Raw genomic sequence first — 23,213 nt, 5'->3', positions numbered from 1 at the left:
AAACAGCAAGGAGGGAGGCTGCTTGAGATGGGAAAGCAACAGCCACAAGAACACTGGAATTCCATTGCTACAAGTCACATTTTTAAAAAATATCCCAGTCATTGCCAGAACTTTCAACACTGCATGATTCTCCTGGTGTCGGGGGGGTGGACTGAGGTTAAAGGAACGTGGGACGTTCACGGTGTCCCTGTGATCCTCACGCCCATTCAAGAGGTGCTCGTCCTTGGCTGTCTCCTCCCCAGCTTTGCCTTGTGAGCTCTTGTCCTCTTGTATCTTTGCAGCGGCCTCCACAAGCACTGAGGGCACCAGACGTTCTCATGCAGCTCTTCTCCAGTAGATGGACTCGGATCCTTCCTCAGGGCCAGCGCAGGCAGATCAGATACTATCAGGGCTCATTTCGTTACAAGTGGCAGGAAACCCAACTCAAAGTGGCTTGAGCAAGAAAAGGAATTTATTGATTCCCATAACTGCGAAGGTCAAGTGTAGAGTTCAAATATGGCTGGACCCAGGGACTTCAACACTGTTATTAGGATTCTGTCTCACGGCATTTAAAAAGATATTTTTATTGATCTTAGAGAGGAAGGGGGAGGGAGAGAAAGACAGAAACATCGATGATGAGAGAAGGACCATTCATTGGCTGCCTCCTGCACGCCCCACACTGTGACTGAGCCCACAACCCGGGAATCTGCCCTGACCCGAAATTGAACCATGACCTCCTGGCTCATAGGTCGATGCTCAACCACTGAGCCATGCCAGCCTGGCTCCTGCCATTTTGGACCCAGCTTTCCTTTTGGTTGGCTTCATTAGAGGCAGGTTCTTTCCATGTGATGAGTTCTAGTAGAGTCAGGTGTTTTTCCTTCCCAGGTCCAGTCCAGAGTAAAGAAAGCTTTTCTCTCCTAATTATTCCAGCTAAAGTCCTGGTAGGTTATGACTGGATCACATGCCCAGTCTAGAACCAGTTACTGCAGTCCAGCTAAGAGATGACTTAACTGGTCAGAGCAGGCCATGGGATCACCCCTGGAACTCAGAATGCCCCCCAGAAAGGTCATAAACAATGGATGGCCATGGTGTAGAATTTCAGGGACCCTACACATGGGATCACCCCTGGAACTCAGAATGCCCCCCAGAAAGGTCATAAACAATGGATGGCCATCTGTAGAATTTCAGGGACCCTACACATCAGACCCTTACAGGAAAGTTCATTGAAGAGATCCCGTGTTTTTTCAACACCACAGCATTTGATGTGCTGCTCTCTGGAACTGAAGAGTGAGGGCAACTTATGTAGGACCTTAGAGAAAGGAAGGTTCATTCTGGCTCAGATAGTCAGGAAAGACTTCAAGGAGAAGGTGACATTGGACTTGAAACCCCCAAATAAAAGGACGGTTGAATTTTAATAGTGGGAATGAGGAATGACATTTCAGATGGAAGGACTGATTTGAGCACAGGCACAAAGGTAGACGAGTGTAAGGTTTTGTCAGAAAGCTGTGGAAACAGATATTGGAAAAGTTTGGATCCTGGTGCAGAAGAACTTAAATGTCCAAGCTTCTGAAGATTATGAGCGACTGAGGCACAGCCAGGAGGCAGTTCCTTTAATGTTGGTGGAGGCTGCAAGAACTTCTGCCTACAGACACTTCCTTAGACCGGAGCACAGACCCGGAGGCCAGCCGGGTGCAGGGGCGCCATGGTTGGAATGGGCACTGGGTCTGGGAGTGGGGTGAGGGATCCACCAGGAGGCTGCTGAGTTATCCCCTCAGGCCTCTTGATCACCCCTGGGTACTCCATCTCCCATCCCTCTTCATTTTGTAGGCTAAAGCCATCCTGCAAGGATTCCTGGAGGACTCAGGCTACCGCATCCAGGACCTGAAGAGCTTCCACTTAGTAGGACTTGGTACAACTCTGTGTGCCATGAATGTCACCGAAATCTCACTTATACAGATCTCAGAATTCAGGTAACCAAGTAAAAGCATGCAAAATGGCCGAGGACGGGCGGGCGGTTCCTTCAGCAGGATCCTCTGCTTCTGATGCCTGGCACCCTTCTGGGCACAAACGGGGTGGGGTGAGCTGGGTCCTGTTCTGGTGCTGAGCTGACACCTTTTTTGGCTGGAGAGTCTCCCAAGCTCACACGATGTCCCTCCCTGTTAACCAGGGTGGTGGTGGCCAGAATCGGGACCCTGCCCTGCAGCACCCATGTCTTGGCCGAGTTCAAGAGGAAGGCAGAAGTTGTGTTTGGGGATCCCACCAAGTGGTCCAGCTCTGTCTTGCAGGAACTCGGAACTATTGCCGGTGAGAGTCACCTTGACCTTGCCCTTCTCCTTTCCTGACCTTAGACCTGGGGACAGGAAAAGAATCCTGGGCTTGTGTAGCGACATCTGTGTAGTTCCCATAAAACCTGGATGTCAGCACACGAAGTCGCAGAGGGTGGGGTCGCAAGTCTGACTTTTGAACAATCTCTCTTGGTGGTTTTGTGCACCCAAAAGTGGTTTAGAAGGTGATGGAATTGACTGCTAAATAGGTTTACACTTGATCTGAAAATGCGCCTCTGAGTGTACATTTCACCGTAGGAGACCAATCAGGGCTAAGGTGACCCGCGTTGCTTTTCTGAGTTGATTAGGACACGGTTCCAGAGGGGCTCTCAGGGCCTTCTGCTGGAGGGACGCCACCTCCGCCACGCAGACCGCACCGTCTGCAGCATCATTAATAAAACAAGGTGCGTTCCGCTGTCTTGAAGCAAATCCTGTGGTTCCTTTTTCTCCCCAGCGGGATTAACGAAGGAAGAGCTCCGGGTGCTTGACGAGGATTTGATGCCGTATTTCCAACCATCAGCAATCAGATGCCTTCCTGCTGAGATATTCAAAGTAGGTCCTCCGTTCCTTAAGCTTGACCCCATTTCATATCACACCAGGAAGCAGATGGCGGGCCTTGCATTCTGCAGGCACCACTGGCTTCTGCTCAGGGGCCAGAGGCGAGCTGCATGCCACTGATGGACGTGTCAAAAGATAATTTCAATATTTTTTAAAAGAGTTTTTTCTTAAATATTTAACTTATGTTTTAATTGTATTTATTTATTTAAAAAAATTTTTTTTATTGATTTTAGGGAGGAAGGGAGAGAGAGATAGAAACATCAGTGATGAGAGAATCATGGATTGGCTGCCTCCTGCATGCCCCATACTGGGGATGGAGCCCACTACCCAGACATGTGCCCCAAACTGGGAATGAACCGTGACCTCCTGGTTCATAGGTTGATGCCCAACTGCTGAGCGACACTGGCCGAGCTAGTTGTATTTTTTTTTTAAAGTTGTATTCTCTTCATAGCAAATGGCACCGACTTTCTGTTTATAATGACATGACAGGTTCATATTCCCTTATCCCAAACCCTTGGGGACAGGTGTATTTTAGAATTCAGAATTTTCTAGATTTTAGAAAGATCACTTTGACTGTACAGTATGTGACTTCACAGCCCCAGCAGTACCTGGGGAGGCACCAGTAAGCACACGCATTGGTATTTCTGCTGGGAAACTGGTATTTCTGGCCAGCCACACTAATTGAGATAATGACTCTAAATGGCTTCACATCCGTTCAGGTCAGGCTCAGCTGGCAAGTAAGTTCATGTTAAATTTTAGAAAAAAACTTTCCATTTGCAGACTTTCTTGGACTTCAGAGTTGGAGATGGGGGGTTGTGGTCCTGGGTAATATTTCCTTTAAAAATACACTTCAGTAAACACATTTGAATTGATTTAAAGAAGCGTGTTTAAAAAGCCGCAGCAGGACAGGTGACACGCTACCGTGGAAAACACTAGAGCGTGGAGTTGGACCCCCTGAAGTGAGGGGAGCAGGTGTGCAGGCAGAGGCCCTTGCTTCCTGCCCAGGCACTGCGGGGAGTGCGCCGGGACAGTCCACGCTGGTGGGGACTGGCCTGGCGCTCCTGCTGGGTAAGTGGGAACACATCCGCCCCCTCAACTGGATCAGACACACAAAGGAGCTTAGACAAACTCCTGATGCCACATTATTGGTCCATTTCAAGCCACAAAGCAGAACCTGAACCATTCCAATGGCCAGGACAGCTCCCAGCAGGGCAGGCGCCTGGCTGCTTTGAGGAGTAGTCCCAGAGGCCATTGAGCACCCCCTGCCACACACACCCCGGGGTCTGCCTGGGACAGGCAGCTTGGTCCTGAACGCTGGCACGTTGCTGAGCGCTTGCTCATGGTCTGGTATGGAGTGCAGCCTGTGGTATTAATTCCAGAAATCCCTACTGACCACCTACGTTGGCTAGGCTGCAGGCCCAGCGCACCTGGGCATGCCCGGGAAGGGCGGGCACAGTGTCTCGGCCTGGAAGAGAGCCTCCGGGGTGCAGGGGGCCGGGTGGGTGGCGGGGACCTGGGAGGCCGCTCGTCTCTGGCACAGCAGTGCGGGGCGATGGCGGGGTGACGCGGGTCCAGGTGCTGGTCTTCCTTTCCTTGAAATCTCTGAGAATGAAATGTTGGCAGCCACTTTGAATTTGTTTTGTAAAATACAGTGCAGCAGGCCCAGAGGTTCAATCTGGCCTCTGGGTGGCGAGTCAGCAACATTAGAAAAATAATGTTTGTGATACAGACTGTTAATGGTAGATCAAGGTGGAAGCCGGAGCAGCCGCCGCGCTGTGTGTGTGTGTGTGTGTGTGTGTGTGTGTGTGTGTGTGTGTGAGAGAGAGAGAGAGAGAGAGAGAGAGAGAGAGAGAGAGAGAGAGGAAGCGATACTGACTTCAGGGGCGTCTCCACGGGAGCTCAGCTGCCTTTAACGCCTCCATAGCGCCTTCAACCTCCGCTCTCACAGGCCACACGCCAGCCATGTTGCCAGGAGGACTGGCTAGAATCCTACAACGTTGCATTTATTTGGCTTGTTTTAGTGGTTACTGATGGTCAGTCAGTCTGGGTTTGCATTTTTGGAAATTTGCATTTAGAAAATGTTTATTTCGGTAGCGAAAGCGCCTGATTTTAAGGAGAAACTGTAAAGCGGTCCCGACCCGGTCCCCAAGCGCTGCCCTCCCCCCGCAGGAGCTCTCTCCCCAGCAGATCGCCGCGCTGGGCCCCGAGAACGCGGCCGCTGTGACCCCGGCCCAGCGCCGGCTGCTCCGCGCGCCGCAGCTGCAGAGCCTCCAGCGGGCGCTAGATGGCGCCAAGACGCGCCCCTGGCTGGATGCTCCCCCGAGCGCAAGCCCCAGCCGGACGCCCTCCTCCCCTTCTCACCCAGGTGAGCGGGACAGCCCCTGCCCACCCCCACCCCTGTGCTCATTCCTGTCCGGGCCTGGGCCTGGGCGGGAAGGGCCTAAGATGCAAGACCGGGTCTCTGGGTCGCTGGAGATTCTGCCTTCAGAGAAAAGCCCTGTCTTTACCAAACGCGGGACAGTGACTCAACTCCCCGCTGCCCGTGAAAGTCACCGGTGCAGGGCAGCCTTTATTTATTTATTTTTTTAAAAAATATTCCTTTATTGATTTCAGAGAGGAAGGGAGAGGGAGAGAGATAGAAACATCAATGATGAGAAGGAATCTCTGATGGGCTGGCTGCCTTCTGCACGCCTCCTACTGGGGATGGAGCCTGCAACCTGGGCATGTGCCCTGACCAGGAATGGATCCCGGGACCCTTCAGTCTTCAGTCGGATCTCTATCCGCTGAGCCAAACCGGCCAGGACCAGGGCAGCTTTTAAAAGCCGCCAGTGTCACGGGCCTCCCCCAGAACCCACTGAATCAGAGCCGCTTACAACTAAATTCACTTCACTGGTGACTTTGCCTCTGCCAGCCTTCTCACTGGGCAGCGTTAATTAATACATCTAACCAGTATAATTGGGCACCTGCTGTGTGCCAGGCCTGTAGTAGGGGCTGGGGATACCGAGGTGAGCAAGACAGGCCCAGCTGCCTTGTAAATGAACAAGATGATTTCAAAGCTGGTACGAGCAGGGAAGGAAAGACGCTGGGAGGGAGTGACTAGGGCCTAGCTCAGCCGTGGGCAAACTACGGCCCGCGGGCCGGATCCGGCCTGTTCGGCTGTTCTATCCGCCCGCGGAGCCGAAGGAGCGGAGGGTTCTCTTGCTCTCCCCTCCGCTCCTTCACCAGCAGCAGTGTTAACATGTATTAGTTCACACAAACTCTCCATCCATGCTTTTGTTCCGGCCCTCCGGTCCAGTTTAAGAACCCATTGTGGCCCTCGAGTCAAAAAGTTTGCTCACGTGTCAGCATTTTGAAAAACCCTAACTTAACTCTGGTGCCATGTCACATATAGAAATTTTTTGATATTTGCAACCATAGTAAAACAAAGGCTTATATTTTTGATATTTATTTTATATATTTAAATGCCATTTAACAAAGAAAAATCAACCAAAAAAAAGAGTTCGCGTGTCATAGGTTTGCCATCACTGAATCCTCTCTCCCTCCATCATGGCCAGGCCTTTAATCTCATTTCCTAAACTTGCTTCATGATCTGACTCTTAGAATTCAGATTCCTGGGCCTCGCTGAACCGGAATCTGGGGGGTGGGGGGTGGGGGGGGGGTCCTGCATTTTTAATCAGCTCCGCAAGTGGCTCTTCTGTGAAGGCAGCTGTGGCCCTGCCCATTCACACTCTCAGTACATCCTCACCCTCCACCCCGCTTTGGGGCATCATTCCCTCTAAGGGACAGAGGAGCTGTATGTGCCGCCCGCCTGGGGGACCCTGTACTTCTCTGTGTTTCCCTGCAGGAGCCTCCGCCTCCCGGGCTCTCTGGCTTGGCTGCCCGCTGCTGGTCCTAGCGCTGGAGCTCGCGCGGTGAGCGGCCTGCCCGCACCCCCTCCACTGCCCGCGCTGCGCTGGAGGCCCGGCCCAGAGCCTCCGCCAGGGCGGGGTGAAACGAAGGTCTCGGAAGGCCACGCTGGCTCCCTGCTCGGCCCAGTCCTAGGCCCATCCCAGCCTCTCGCTGGCCAGGCCGGGCAGAAGCTTTCGGGAAGGGGGTTAGGGGAGCGCGGCTGCCATCGGCCTGCGGACCTCCGGGCAGGTGGCTGCCCTTCTCTGGGAGGCAGAACGCGCAGCAGGGCTCCTGGGGCTCCCGGGGTCTCCTCAGCGTGGCCAGGGCGGACCGGCTTCCTGCCTGGCTACTGGGACTCATCGGCGTTCCGGGGGGTTCCATTGCTTGGGAATTAAAACCTTCAACACGATTCAATGTTAAATCAATTTAAAAATACATTTTCCAGACTCCTGCATTTCGCCGGGAGTCAGCCAGTGGACGGCTGGTTCCCGTGAGTGCTTTGGGACCCGCTGCTCCAGGACAGGGGGGATGGACTGAAATAAAAGGCAACACGGCGAAGCCAGTCACCGCGGCCGTGGCCCGCAGGGCTGTGGCCCGCAGGCAGACAGCCGTTTGGGGGCTGGGAGAGGCACTTCTCCAAGTTTCAGGCAGCTCTTGGCCTTCGGCTCAGGGAGGCAAAGCTCAGGAAGGGGGCAGTGTGTGCTGTGCCTTCTGGGTGACACCCAGCCAGGTGCCCTCCCCACTCCGCTGTGGCTGTGGCCACTGGGCACTCCCCTCCCGCCAGCACATCCCGCCCCTCCCCTTCCCTGACAGGTGGGTGGGTTTTTAAAAGGGGCATGGCCCTGGCTGGTTTGGCTCCGTGGATAGAGCCTCGGCCTGTGGACTGAAAGGTTCCAGGTTCTACTCTGGTCAAGGGCATGGGCCTCAGTTGCAGGCTCAATCAGGTGTGTGCGGGAGGCAACCCATCGATGTGTGTCTCTCTCACATCGACGTTTCTCTCTCTGTCTCTCCCCTCCCTACACTCTCTGAAAAACCAATGGGAAAATATCCTCGAGTGAGGATTCACAGCAACAAAGTAACATGGGTGGACAGAGGCCCAGGTCGGGTCGCTTGCTGGTGACAGCATCGTCCTGACACACGAAGGTGGCGGGTTCGATCCCCGGTGAGGGCATGTACAAGAACCAACCAACGAGTGTATAAGTAAGTGGGACAACAAACCGATGTTTCTCTCTCTCCCTCCCTCTAAAATAATAACCATAAAAAGAAATATGACAAAGAGACAGAAGACAAAACGCCCTTCATTCTCCTCAGAGGAGCCTGGGGCTCCTGGGTCTGAGTGGTGCTGAGGCCCTGGCCTCACGGTGGCAGCAACACGGCCACATACGTGCTTCGTGCCTCCGCGATGGCCCGGCGGGCTGTGAGGGCTGGGGGCCGCCGGGGTCTCAGTGCCACCTCTGCCCGAGAGGACGCTCATCTCCATCAGAGAAGACACGCAGCAACCCTAACCCAGCAGCCTGGGCAGGTGTGCAGAGACGGACGGGCATATGTGAGATGTCACAGGTGGTTAGGACGGGAAATGAAAAGGCTGGCATTTGGAAGGGGTGGCCCGGCAGGTGCCATGTAGGCTAGGATTGGGTTTCCTGTCATCGGCCGGGACGGGGAAGGGCGCCGATGCCTCCCCAGCCAGACCATTTCTGTGGGTACAGGCCACGCCGCCCGGGTCGCTGGGTGGGGCCGTGTCTGTGCACATTTGGAGCAGAAAGGCCCCGATCTCACAGGCACCCTGCGAACACGAACCCTGCATTATCCTGCGGCGACAGTGAACAACCCTCCTTGCAGTCAGACTTCACCCACCGATGGCAGGACTGTGTCCCGCTGTCCCTGCCTGTCATGTGCTCTAATCTTTTCCTGGACCCGGGCCTGTTTTGGAGGGCCAGCTCTGCCGGGCACTGCTCCGAGGGCTCACCTCCCGCTCATCACGACCCTCAGGGGGTGCTGCTATGATCCCCACTGTCCAGGTCAGCGGACAGGAACTCTTGTCACAGGCCTGTCTCATGGTGGGAATTGAATGCTGGTGTTTTTTTTTTTTTTTTTTTTTTTTTTTTTATCTCCTGCAGAGCAGCCTCCTTTAACTTCTCTAATAAGTTAGATCAGAGAGAGATTCTATAAATTCCTTCACCTCTGCTTCTGGCGGGAGGCCAGCGTGCCTCACAGCACATATAATTGGGGATGGCCTCAGGCAGGAAGACAAATCCAGCTTGTGCCCCACAGGCCCCGGGTGCAGGGTGCAGGGTGCAGTGCTGTGCCTGCAGGGAGGGCTGCTCCGCTCACCTCGCAGTGCCAGCCCCGTGGGTGCACCCTGGTCTCCGTCTGCACCCCCAGCTGGATGCAGGCAGCGCAGTCACCTGCAGGCAGGTGCCAGGTGCCAGCGCTGGTCTTGACTGTCAGCACCGGGCCATGCTGGCTGTGCTGAATATCACCCCACCAGCTCCTTTGGCTGAACTCCCCCTTCAGGCCACTCCAGACACTGGGCCTGGCGTGAGGGCGGGCGTCTCTCCGAAGGCTTTCCAGGTCAGGGAACGGCAAGTGGAGTAGGCACATCGCCCGTCTTCAGGAGCGAGCACCCCGGGCGAAGCCATGGCGCTCCCCAGGTGCGTGGTCACCTCGTCTGCTCACGCTCCCTTGGGGTCTACCGCATGTTCATCCGCTACCTGCAGGTCAGGCTGCGGGGCCCCGCTCTCCACACTGCCTCTCCATGACCCACCCTGAGGCCCAGGGACAGGAAACCCGGGGCTCTGACGGCAGCCCAGTGGGTTCCCATGGTGTCCAGCCCAGTCCCGGACCTGTGTCCCCGGGAAGGGTTTGGGATGGGAAAATGGACATGGCCACTCACCAGCATGGATCCCCCTCAGAATCTAAGCTGCTGTGGGCGGAGCCTGTCTGCCAGCTCCTGCGGGCTCCCGGCCCACAGCCCCAGCAGCTGGGCTGCGGGCGGTGGTCGTTACTTGTTGGACAGATGCGTGAAACCACTTCCCTCCTCGCACCAAACTAAACTCAGTCGGACCTTTGATCAGACAAATGTTGGGAAACTTCAGCCCCAGGGCACCTGGGGAAATACCATCGGGATATACTCATTTAACAAGACTTCCCGAGAGCCAGCTTCTACCAGCCCCTGCGCGGGGCCTGCGGACACAGCACAGCCCGGCCCATGGCGCTCTGTCCTGCTGGGCACGGGGAGGAGGTGACACACACACATCAGGGATGATAACGCCGGAGGGAGAACTAAACCTGAAGGATGAACTGGGAGCTCAGGTGGCGGTGGTGGTGGCTGGCGGCGGGCGGGGGAGGGGGGGTGTTGCGGGGGGGGGGGGGTGGGGGGGAGGGCGGGAATAAGTTTTAAGTAAAAATCGGGTGGCCCGGGGGAGCCTCATAGAAACGAGGATGATTGAGCAGAGATTTGAGGGAGGCAAGGGTGTTCACGCATATCTACCATCTATCTAATCGCCTGTCTGTCCATCTATGCAGGCAATCACCCATCGCCTACCCATCTAGTCACCTACCCACCTAGTCATCTATCATCTATCTATCCATCTATGCAGGTAATCACCTATCATCTACTATCTAGTCATCTATCTATCTATCTATCTATCTATCTATCTATCCATCTATGCAGGCAGTCACCCATTGCCTACCCATCTAGTCATCTATCTATCTATCTATCTATCTATCTATCTATAGCTCTATGTGTATCTATATCTACCTAGCATCATCTCCAGGCAGAAGGACAAAAGAGAACTAAAAGGAATAGAAGAGACATTTGTTTATGGAGGGCAAGAGCAAGCAATATAGAAGTCAGAAGCTTATCTGGCTTTTCTTTCTCTTGTTGAATGAGGTGGGGCATTTTCTAAGGGTCCCATCTGTTCATGAAATCCTTCTCTGGGGGAGCTGGCATTTGGGGAGGTCTTGGCCGGAGGGGTCGCTCCGGGCGGCCCGCGACAGCTCTCTCCCGGTGACACCGGGCTTCCTAGAAAGGGCTGTGGCTCCTGGAGCTCCCCTGGGCCCCTCTTGCATTCGTTTCATGGTGTCCGGCTTCCCTCAGTTGCTTCCTTGAGAAGGGGTCCTCCATCCGCGCAGTTTGAGGAGCTCGTGGTGGCAGGAGATTTACTGGGGCCTTGGCTTCCTGGTCCTTGCCTGGGTCCTAGACGGGGTGGGGCTCTGTCCTCCTGCTCCCATGGCAGCCGCTAGGTCCCTCTGAGTGACCTGTGGGCCCCTCTCCACTGTCCCTGCCGAGAGCCGGGGAAGGTCCTGGAGTCAGGCCTGGCTGGACCCAAAGGCTCCAACGAGTCCCCAGGAGTTGGTTTCCCTCTTGCGGTCTCTTCGCTCTGCCCTCTCTCAGCCTGGCTTCGCTTTCAGGTGGGTCCTCTTTGATGGCAGGACCATCGGTATTAGATGTACAGCCAGACATTTTAGCAATGGAGAGAGAGAGAGAGAGAGAGAGAGAGAGGGAGATAGAGGGAGGGAGGGAAGGGGGAAGGAGAGGAGAGAGGGAGGAGAGAGGGAGAGAGAGAGGGAGAGAGGGAGGGAGGGAGAGAGGGAGGGAGGGAGAGAGAGAGAGGAGAGAGAGAGAGAGGGAGAGAGAGAGGGAGAGAGATTGTCTTTCCTGGTCGTGCCAGCAAAGGCCCCTGGAGTTGCTGTGAGTGGGCCTGCCTGAGGCCGGCGCCCACCTCTGCGCTGACCCCTGTGGCCAGGACAATGGAGCGCACCCACTGGCCACTCCAGGTGAGGTTCCCCTCGGTACTGCCCGTGATCACAGGAACTGAACAGGAAAGCGCTGACCCCATTAGAGTTCAGTTACCGAAGTGTGGCGGCAGGATTCTGAGATGGCTCCCAACTCCCTGGCGTGCACGCCCTGTGACATCTCACTCGGAGGTGCAGGGAAGCGCCAGGTGATACAATGCCACTCCCAGGACTAGGTGCTGATCGGTTAACTCTGCGTTAATTACAAGGGAGATACCTGGGTGGGCCCGGCCTAATCAGGTGCACCCTGTAAAGGAACAAGGCCCTTCTGAGGTCAGGGGTATTCCGAATGTGTGCGAGCCCAGGGAAGGCCACATGGCAAGGGCAAGGGTGGACTCTGGGAGGTGAGAGGTCCCTGGCTGACAACCAGCAAGGAAACAGAGAACTCTGAAGTCTGAAAACAGCCAGCCCTCTTGGAAGGGGACCCAGCCCCAGCTGACACGTGATGCCTGCCCAGTGAGACCTGAGCAGAGGGCCGAGCTGAGCCGGGCTCAGGCTGTCCCCGCCCGACCGCCCTACCAACTGCACTGTGCCTTCATAAGTGTGTACTTACACGGCTACCTTGCTGTGGATTTGTAGCCATAGAAAACCGATACACAGAATGAGGGGGAGGAGGAGGCAGACATCTCTGGTTGAAACATACCAGCTCAGGAATTAAAGCTTGGCCTGGGAAATGGTCCATGTCCAGCCACCCTGCCCCGGGAGAAGTTTCCCTGGGAGGGCATTCCACTCGTTTGGGAGAAGGGCGGCCTGGTATGTTTATCTTGTGCCCTCGTCATTTATAGTGATGCACCATCAGTTCTTCCTTCCTCACAGTGCTGTGAGTTTCCTTAATGGAAACATCCCTCTGAGACTGTCATTTATGTGAATCAGGTGGGATTAATCCTACCTTTGGTTCCAGGTCTAGGCTCCCGATTTACGGAAACCAATCTGTACATCCCATTCCCCAGGCCATAGTGATTGATTTAGGGATGGACCAATGAGAGCCAGGTGTGGATTTTTATGCAACTACTAGAGGCCCCATGTGGGAAATCTGTGCACTGCAGGGAGTGGGGGGGGGGGGGGTGTCACTCAGCCCAGCTTGTGCACTCTCGCAGTCCGGGAGCCTTGGGGGATGTCCCTTATGGGGAGCGGGCCTAAGCCATCAGTCAGACATCCTTAGTGCTGTGGCAGAGGTGGGAGAGATCCTGCCATCACTGCTGCACTCGCCAGCCATGGGCCCAGCTCAGGGCGTCTGGCTGAGCGGCGCTCCCCCTGTGAGAGTGCACTGACTACCAGGGGGCAGCTCCTGCATTTAGCATCTGCCCCCTGGTGGTCAGTGCACATCATAGTGACCGGTCGTTCTGCTGTTGGGTCAATTTGCATGTTAGCCTTTTATTATAGAGGATTGGAGGAGGGGGGCAGCGCTGACTCTTTCCTTCTGGACATGAGTTGGTCAGTGATCTTGAAATTGTGAGAGGAGAAGCTGTATGACGAGTGGAATTAAGACATTGAAAGAGGAATGGAATTAAGAAATGGTGTGAGAAAAACCAGGTCTGGTAGAAATTATTGAAGCCTGGATCAAACCACACCTGCAATTGTGCGCAGGACCATTCATATGTGAAGAACAAATTCCTGACACCTACAGCTGGATCGAGTGACTCCTCTTCCCTGTTTATTCTTAATTGTTGGTGTCCACAGATTGTTTTTATTTTTTAATATTTTTATTGATTTCAGAGAGGAAGGGAGAGGGAGATAGAGAAACATCAACAATGAGAATCACTGATTAGCTGTCTCCTGCACGTCCCCCACTGGGGATTGATCCCACAACCCAGGCATGCACCCCAGACTGGAATCGAACCTGGGACCCTTCAGTCCACAGGCCGATGCTCTATCCACTGAGCCAAATCAGCCAGGGCCACAGGTGGTTTTTTATTGTGGGTGCAGCTGATCATGCAGTGCCATTTGCTCTCTAACCAGTAGGTATGGACATGGTGCACACAGCCCCGAATAGCCCCAAGCTTTCCCCTGAACCTGGCTCAGATGAACCTGAGTGATGGGTTACAAGGACCCTGTTTTTGAAAACTGTCTTCACACAGATGATAAAATGGAAAAATAGTGTTCAGGCTTTTCCTTGCCTTGAGCCCTGGGCCTGTTCTGGAGATGCCTCTCATCAGAGATTTGTCCCAACTCCAGGGGCCTCCTTGTTGGGAATTTGGCTCAGGGGCTGAGTCATACCTGATGGAGTCCAGGTCCAAGTCCACTTTTCCCGCTGGGCTGGCCCCTGCCCCCCGAAGGCACTCTTGTCTCCTGCTTTTCTTCCTCCTGAGAGCCTCGCAGGGCAGGGCTCCGGGGGCGGAGGGCCATCAGTTCTCTTGCATGGCCGGGGTTTGCTGGCACAGGCGCCAGCTCTTATCACGTCTGCTTTCCTAGGTGGCACCCAGCAGTGGCTTGTCATGTGACTTCCTGTGACAGTGGCTCAGGTCCTGGCACAGATGCTGGGCTTTCCCGCTTTTCGGTGTGTGGTGTGTGACTGTCCTTGTGACCAGACTCCTGCACTGGTCTTGTCAAGTGCTTGGCTCTAGGCACGAAAGAACGGTACACAGTGATGCTGCTCCCTGGAAACGCTCGCCGACCTGTCCTCTGCCCCCCACAAGGCCTGCCACTCCTGCACCGTGCACCCCGGGGGCATGTCAGCGACCTCTCCAGGGCACGGCGCTGCACACCCAGTGACACTCCAGCTTTGAGCAGTCGGAGCTGCTCCAGTGGCTCAGGCTCTGGGTGGATGCACTGGGGTGGCTGAGGGCGGGCCCTTCAGTCCTTTTAAGCAGGACACATACCTTCCCTTCCAGAGAAGACTTCATTTACAATGCTGTTTGGGGTTTCCCATGAGCTTCTGAGGGCCCAAAGCATCTGCTCAGTCCCAGAACGGGTGACTCTGTACTTCCTCCGAGCTCAGAAGAAGCCGCCTGGCTCTTTGTGCTTTGGGTTCTCTCCCCTCTTCTCCACTGGGCTCTCCTGCTCTGGCTTCCAGGGAGAATGGCCAAGGGGCCCAGCAGCAGAGTGGAGGGCCTGGCCTCCTCCTGCCAGCGAGGGTTTCTGTGCATCCTGGACTCCTGGACTCCACAGCTCCTGGGGTGGGGGGTGGGGGGGGGAGTGGGGGAACGACTCTTTCTCTGGTTCCAGAAGCTTCTCTCTCTCTTTTAGACCTGGTGGTAAGGGCTCCCCACTGCCGATGTTCGAGGGAACTTCACATCCCATGTTTTCTCTTAACCCTGCCCACACCTCTGTCATAATGCCTTCGTTAAACGCCCTCCATGATGCGGCCGGAGGGTGCCGTCCTCTCCCTGCCAGGACCTGACCTGTGCATTGTGCAGAGAGTGCTGGTTATTTCTGATGTCGGCACCCCAAGTTGTTGACAAACCCCTCCAGGTGTCCAGCAGAACAAAGCCCCCTCCGTTAAGCCCAGCGCCTTTCTTAGGGAGTGATATGGGTTATAGATTGATCAAATGTCTGTTATAAAAGTCTGCCAGCTTCTTCTTGTATATATTGTTGTTCAACAGCTTAAAGCTGCTGAAAAATGCATGCAGACAACATTTTAATAGAACAAAGAAAGTGCCCGATGACACTGTTCTGACACCCTTGTGTGTTGGTAACAGGAAAGGCGCAAAGGGAAGGCCAAGTAGGATGGGCATGCATTTGCCAGGGAGCTGCACTGTAACACTCCCCAGGGCCTGGGCAGGAGACAGACACATGGCCTGTCAGGCCTGGGTGACACAGGGAAGGAACTTGTCAGTCAGTCACACCTGGGAACAGGTCTTTGGCCAAGATAGTGGCCACTGCAAGCACAGGAAGATCTGAAATACTGAAGATCCTGAACAAAGAAGTCTGCACGCTTGCCCCGGGGTTTGCGTCCCGGCTTGTAGGACTCTCACCTGCAGTCGCTGATGGGCTGCAACCAGCCTGATGCTGCCCCGGACCCAGCTCCACCAGGGAACACAGACTCTGCACACTGGCTCCGCACTGCTGAATCCCAGCGGCACCTCTTCCCGGACGGATTAAGGGAAATGGGACTTCAGGACCCAGGGATGTCATTTGCTCACTCTCCCCTGCAGTCTCAGATGTCGTAAGAACCCCACTCCCATGAGCCACGGAGAACGGACGTCCATGCCTTTCCCGGATGACAGTCTGACTCCAGCTGTCGTGTCCCATGTGAAGGCGGAGGACATCCCACTGAAGAAAGTTTTAAACCCTGTGCTCTCTGGCATCTCAGTTCGTGTCTTAGACAAGAAGGCTGCTACAGAAATGCAGTTAGCGACATTCTTGGGAACACATGGGCTACAAGAGAACTGAAGACCACATATCATCCACTGAACTTGACATAATTTTAGAGGCTGAGGCTGTGAAATGTTTAGGTGAAGCTGGAGGAACACAGGCGAGTTCTCGAGGTGCAGGTTTTGGTTTGGTTGGTTCATACAGGGAAACCCCGGGAGAGCTGAGACTTTGTTAAATACCTAACACAGTCCCTGCAAGAAAGATAAATGCAGGTGCTTAAGCACGTTACCTGCCAGCAAAAATGCAGTGAAGTAATTGCAGTGATGGCTAAAAAAGAAAAAGAACCAAGGAAAACTTCAGGAGCAAATTATATAAAAACATACCAGCATGCGGCCATTTCTGATTCTTCACCTGTGTGTGAGCCGCCAACAGCTCTCACCTGGGTCCGTGCAAGAACTTCCTAGCTGTTCCCCTGTCTCAGATGTGTTCCTTTAGGGTTTCCTTTAAAAAAATAGTTTTATTGATTTTAGAGAGGAAGGGAGAGAGAGAGAGAGAGAGAGAGAGAGAGAGAGAGAGAGAGAAACATCAATGATGAGAGAGAATCATTGATCAGCTGCCTCCTGCATGCCCCACACTAGGGATTGAGCCCACAACCCCGGCATGTGCCCTGACTTGGAATCGAACCGTGACCTCCTGGTTTATAGGTTGATGCTCAACCACTGAGCCACACCTGCCAGTCTAGGACCTACTTTTAACACAACAACCAGTGCTTCTTAAAAAAAGGTGGAAACAACCCAGAAGTCCATCAACTGACGAATGGATAAACAAGATGTGGTCTATCCATGTGATGGCATGAGACACTGACACATGATACAACATGGATAAGCCTTGAAAACACAACATTACATGAAAGCCAGTCACAAAGGCCATCTCCTGTAGGATTTCATTTACATGAAAGGTCCAGAATCCCCAGAGACAGAAACTAGACTAGTGGTTGCCAGGACTACTAGTGGGCAGGGCTTCTTTTTTTGGGGTGATGACAATGTAAAATTGACTGTGGTGATGGTTGTACAACTCTGTGAATGTACCAAAAACCCAGGAACCTGTACACTTTAAAAGAGTGAATTGCACGGTGTATGAGTTATACCCCAATTACAGCTACGAGAACAAAGACAACCTGTGTGAAAGGTGGCTTCGGAGTCTGGATTAGTGTGGCTTGAGTAAGAATACACTCAGCTGGGCCACTTTACACGGAGAGTAAACAATTCGTAGAATCCAGTAGCACATCATGGAGAGAGAATAACAGGGCCGGAGAAGCTGCTTAGGGACACATAAGAGGAATGGCACTCCTCCGCCCACAGCCTTCCGGGGGTTTCCATGCTCAAGTCAAATCCAAGTTCCTGAGGTCCCCGCTGAGGCCGGCACTGGCTCCACGCTGCTGCCAGGGCTTCCGCCTCCCCCACGCCCACCTCTGCCGGGGTCCAGCCCCAGCGGTCCAGGGGTTCTCGAAGGTGAGGACAGCGTTGGTGAAGAATGAAGGACACAGAGACAGCGTTCAGATCATCAGCATAGTTGGGTTCTTTTTTTATTGTCCTGTTACAGCTGTATTTATACCACTTGATTCTATAAACATGCCTCCATATCATGGTATGTTTTGAGTCCTCCCTTGATCTTCTACAGTTCCTTGTTTTATGTTTATAGTTTCTTATCTAACCTTTGCTAAAAATCTTATCTCTATCTAGTTCTGTTGATTTTAATCCTATCCATTCCATTCCAAAGGTTAGGGCTAGTTTGTTATCTCCATTCCAAGGTCACCACTCTACTGCTCTACTGTTAAGCTACAAGGAAGTAACTGCAGGAGATTATCCTATTCTATGGCCAAAGTAAAGGTTATGTCCTTTTAGCCTTGCTGGTGGTCTTCCTTGGGACTGCCCTGCGTCGGCAGGTTTTCAGGGGCATAGGCTTTGGTGCTTTCTCTGGTGGGTAGACCCCTGGGGATGTGGGCCTAGCAAGTCCCAAATTTATTGCCAACAGTCTTAGTCCAAGTTCTTCATAAGTAGTACACGGTATTTCTGTAACACTAGGGGGTTTTACTGATTTATTCTCTTCCTTAGCCCCGTTAATCCCTAACTCCGGGGAAACATCCCCACCTGGGGAAACAACCAGGTAGCCCTGGTTAGAACACATAGTGCTAAGAAGGGGAGCAGACATATTAAGAACAGTATGCCCTATATGCCAGGTCCCTTGAAACATATGCTGTGTGGATATTTCTTCCCTGCAGCGACTGTGTCAAGCAGCAAGGGTGGAATGGCTTCTGGCACGCCTCCCCCTCCCCCCTCCACACCCGCCTCTCCCCACCCCCCACGCCTGCCTCTTGTGCCCCCCCCCCCCCCCCCCCCCCGCGGCCTGCAGGGCTGGCAGGGTTGTCTCCTGCGAGGTGCACACAGCCCCCAGGGTGGTCTCTCACCTGGAGGCCTTTGCTCCAGGGTCACCTCTGCACCACCTCCCGGACGCTGATGTGAGGTGCTGCCTGTGGCTGCTGGAAATGGGGTCCTTTCACGGGGCTGTGAGGAAAGCTTTTTGGTAGACGCACACATGGGAGGATGATGTTTAGGGGAATAGAAATGGAGGCTGCCCTGCCCCAGGGCCCTCTCCGTCCATCCTGCCTGCCTCGTGCCCAGAGGGGCAGTGCCCAGGGGATCCGGGTCATGCGGAGCTTAGCCAGCTCAGCCCTGCCCGGCCAGTGTTGCCTCTGCCTGGCTGGGCTCCCTCGGCGCCGCCCTGCTGGCCCAGGCCCCGTGAGGGGCTGCCCTTGGAGCCCCCATGACAGCTGCACTGAGAACCAGGTGCTCCTTCAAAGTAACCAATCAGCTCCCCAGCCTTCGCAGGCTTCTGGGTCCTCCCCACCAATCCATTTCCCAGATTTCCTGGGGGTTCTGTGTCCCTTATCCAATCAGATCCTTTCCCCAGGCTAGACTCCGCCCCTTGTGGGCACCATCTTAGTTCCCACTGCGCTGCCTCAAAGTGCAGCACCTCCACTGTGCCTTCTTGGCCTCCACTGCACATGCACCCAGCGGGGGCATTTCTCTCATCCGGACTCGGGGCAGGAGGGCTGTTAATCCCCGTGGCTGGCAGTGCCGAGGGGCCTGGGGAGCCTAGAAGCCCTGCATATTCCTAGGAGGCAGGCTCCCGAGCTTTGTTATGCTTAACTAGAGGCCCAATGCACAAAATTTGAGCATGTAGGGGAGAGGGTTCCCTCAGCCTGGCCTGCACCCTCTCCAATCCGAGACTGCTGGCTCCTAACCGCTGGCTTGCCTGCCTACCTGATCATCCCTAACCACTCTGACTGCCTGTCTGATTGCCCCTAACCGCCTCTACCTGCCTGATGCCCCTAACTACTCTCCTGCCTGCCTGATCGCCCCTAACCACTCTGCCTGCCTGCCTGATCACCCCTAACTGCTCCCCTGCCTGCCTGATTGCCCCTAACCACCCTGCCACCCAGCTTAGTCCGGAAGGTCGTTCGGCTGTCCAGTCTAATTAGCATATAATGCATTTATTAGTATAGATAATGGCTGATTCCCTTTGCTCTCTCCCTTTATTGATATTTAACTACCTATGTTAACAAAGGCACGTTCCTGGTATTTTCAGCTTTCCTTTCCTGCTTCAGTTTTCTCTGTAGCACACGTGACCTACTGCATAGTTTACTTACCTTTTGGTTTATTGTCTGTCTCCATCCCCACCCAGAATGTAAGCTCTATGGCAGGGATTTTATTTTATTTTATTTTACTGTTGTATCCACAGTACCTAGGACAGTGTCTGGTACATAGTAGACACTCAATAAATATTTGTTGGATAAATGAATGAAAAGCTACCATGTGTTCAAGAAGTCATTGTATGCAGCATAGGAAAACAGTAGTTATTAAGGAAATGCGTCATCCTGCAAATAGTGTAGGGACATGCCATGCAAGTTGTCAAATAGGTTAAAATTCTTTTGAAATTGCAAACTCTTTATTTGTACAACTTCCCCCTTACTTTTCCACCCTACCTCTCATGCAATTGCCTGGAGAATCATTAAACATCATTTAATAAGTGAGTCTTCACTGCTCTTATCCCAGAATATACAGAGTTGTCCACAAGAGAAGTAGCTAAATTCCAAGTTAGTGGTTAAGAGCAGCTGTCCCAAGGACCTGGAAAAACATTTCTCAGAAGCTGGCACGCAGATGACCATAGATACACGGAAAGATGCTCAACATCACTAATCACCAGAGAAATGCAAAGCAAAACCACAATGAGATGTCACCTCACATCGGTCAGAATGGCTACCATCAATAAATCAACAAACAACAAGTGTTGGTGAGGATGTAGAAAAAAGGGATCCTTGGGCACTGTGGGTGGGGATGCAGATTGGTGCAACCACTGTGGAAAACAGTATGGAGGACCCTCAGAAATTAAAAATGGAACTGCCTCATGACCCAGTAATCCCTCTTCTGGGTATATATCCAAAGGAAATGAAGTCAGCATCTCAAAGAGATACTTGCACCCCATGTTCTATTCAGCATTATTCACAATAGCCCAAGACAAGGAAACAACCCAAATGTCCATCAATGAATGAATGGATAAAGAAACTGGTTTATACTGTGGGGACTAAAAAATATTAATACTTTTCCTCCCACCTTCTAAGTTCTTCTGGCTGATCAGTAACCAAACTAACAGAGCCAGATTAACAGGAGAAAATAAAAATTTAATACATGAACTTGGGGAATTCACAAAGACATAGATAAATTCATGAAAATTCCAAAGACAGCAAGGCAATGTTGGTAAGACATTTTTGGACAAAGAGAAAGGAGGGAGAACGGGGTAATTGATTCCAGAAGAGAGACTGGACGATTGACAGGTGGTTGAGGAAGAGCAGGACACACATGGCATGAAATCCTTGCTAGTAACCCAGAATCAATGGGACACAGGAGTATCCGGCAGACACCAGCCTGCAGCCCTCTTGTTTACCACACTTACTTCACATTAGACTAAGGTAGCATCTCAAGATCTCCTTCCTGAAGCAGGTTTCTCTGTCTGAATAGCTTGGGTAGGAATGGGGGGAGGGTCAAAGGTTTTTTCTGAATCTTTGGTTTCTTAATAAACACTTTGAAATCAATATCCCTGAAAGCAGATCCAGGGTGTCCGAATTTTAATCTCTTTGGTACATACACAATGGAATATTATTTAATACTAGAGGCCTGGTGCACAAATTCGTGCACAGGTAGGGTCCAGCGGCCTGCCCTGATGGGGGCCCATTGGGCCAGGCTGTTGGGGGGGAGGAGCCATGGGCAGTTGGCCCCGATCAGGGTGGGGGGCAGTTGGGGGCAGGGCCGGCCAGGGGGAGAGGCTGTGGGCAGTTGGCCGGCCAGCCCCACCCCCAATTGGGGTGTTGGGGGCTGTCTGGGGGGCCAGGCCCGCCGGGGGTGGGGGGGATCGGGGCCCGGATCAGCCTGGTTGGCTGCCGCAATGCGCATCATAGGCACCAGTCGTTCCAGTTGTTCTGGTTGTTCTGCTGTTCTGGCTGCTGGGCTTTTATATATATAGATTAAAAAAGAAGGAAATTCTGCTATTTGTAACTACATGGATGAACCTGGAACACATTGTGCTGAGTGAAATAAGCCCAGATACAAAGACATGTACTGTATGGTTTCACTTATATGTGGAATCTAAAGAAGTTGAATCTATAGAAGCAGGAAGTAGAACGGTGGTTGCCTAGGGCTCAGGGTGGGAAATGGAGAAGTTGGTCAAACAGTACAAAGTTTCAGTTACGCAAGAGGAGTAGGTCTTGGAGAACAAGGGAATTTGCTCTCTTGGTTCCTCTTGGCACGTGACTCCTGACTAGTGGGGCCATTTGCTCCTACCTCCCTGCGTTTGTCCACATGACCCATGTGGACCCCACACGCAATTGACTCAGGGGCTGCGGTCAGCCTGATGCTGACCTGGACCCAGCTCCAACACGGGGAGCGAACTCTGGACATGGGCTTTGCTTCTAGCTCTCCTGAAACCCCAGCTACACGTCTCCTGTGACTGGACCGAGGGAAATGGGACTTGGAAACACAGGGATTTAATTCCACGCAATTAAAAATAACTCGCTCTCCCATGCGAGTCTCAGAAAGGCCTTTTTCTCGGGATAGTGTAAGCAGTCCACCCCCACAGCACCCAGTGGGGGAGAGGACACATTTCCGGTGTCATTTCCACCACACACACAAGGTAACTCTGTGAGGAGGTGGATGAGGTAATTATCTTGATTGTGGTAACCGTTTCACCAGGTAGGCGCATGTCAAATCGCATTGTACACTGTAAATACAGGCAATTCTATTTACCATTTATACCTAAATAAAGCTAGAAAGAATATTTTACAAAAAGGAAACAAAAGAGGGGCTGCCTGGTCAGTACAATAGACTCGGCTTCTGTGTACAATGCTGATGGCTTTTTCTTGACCTAAGAAGCATCTAAACCTGTAAGAATTTTTGTGAGTTTATTTGAGCCAAACTGATAACAGTTGCCAGGAAGCAAAATCTCAGCAGAGTGAGACAATGCTCCAGAGAATGGCAGTTTATACATTACAGTCGAAGCAGGGGCATAGGGGGTTACAGGAAATTCATTGGTGATAGATTAGGGAGGCGGGAGAAAGCAAAGACCGGAAATCTCTGGGATTGGCTAAAAAGTGAATAGACACATGCTTCCTTCACAGAGGTGGGCACCGGATATTAACAATTGACATGATAAAAATAGCAATGAGGGGGTTCATGGTCTCCACAGAGTGGTGCTGTGCGTTGAGGGGTCTGGAAAGAAGGAAATTACTTGGACCTTCCAGCGATATGTTATCGTAGGTGCAAAAAGACAATAGACAGGCTCAGTGAGGACAAAGATTGACCTTTGTCAGGGAAGATAGCGGCCTAGGACATGACCATCAGCCATGACCTACCTTTAGCCAGAGAGTTTTAATTTCAGACCATCCTTTGTGGCTACTTTAGGTCTCTGAGTTTGTAAGGCCGCCAGGCAGGCCTTGCCTGAGCCGTCAGGCTTCGTGTGTGGCCCCCTTTTCCTCCACACTCCGCGATGGCATGAATATATGGCACGTGTCTCCGGGTCACGGAGGCCTCCCATAAAGCTCCAGAGTCTAACTCTTTCTTTGAGATGCTCCAGCAGACACCAAGGTGAGTTCCCCACGGGCCACGACCCTGTATTTTACATCAAACCCATCGAAAGCACAATATTCAACGTTGCTGAAAGTCTCTCCGCCGCCTCATGTGACACTGTGAGACAGAGACTCACTTTTCAGTTTACTGAGACCGAGGTTCCTGGTGTTCATCTGGCCGCCAGGCTATTTTGTGTGCGGATCTGTAATGCCACAATTTCTTCATCTCTGAAATT

General features: G+C 52.9%; 1 protein-coding gene across 1 annotated transcript in view; it reads left to right on the top strand.

The window, feature by feature from the left end:
* Window positions 1–7,157, top strand: part of OTOA (otoancorin) — a gene marked incomplete at its 5' end in the record, with an annotated part of 55,670 nt that extends 48,513 nt beyond the window's left edge. The window contains 5 exons of the mRNA XM_081090491.1: window positions 1,807–1,949; window positions 2,147–2,283; window positions 2,758–2,855; window positions 5,031–5,226; window positions 6,706–7,157. Of these exons, the coding sequence (XP_080946617.1) occupies window positions 1,807–1,949; window positions 2,147–2,283; window positions 2,758–2,855; window positions 5,031–5,226; window positions 6,706–6,776 (645 nt within the window). The 3' untranslated portion in view covers window positions 6,777–7,157. The remainder of the gene's footprint in view (window positions 1–1,806; window positions 1,950–2,146; window positions 2,284–2,757; window positions 2,856–5,030; window positions 5,227–6,705) is intronic.
* Window positions 7,158–23,213: the final 16,056 nt, after the last annotated feature.

Source organism: Myotis nattereri, assembly GCF_964212035.1.
Source record: "Myotis nattereri genome assembly, chromosome: 4".
Lineage (NCBI taxonomy): Eukaryota > Metazoa > Chordata > Mammalia > Chiroptera > Vespertilionidae > Myotis > Myotis nattereri.
Note: the sequence above shows the minus strand (reverse complement) of the source record. Positions and strands in the feature narration are given on the sequence as shown.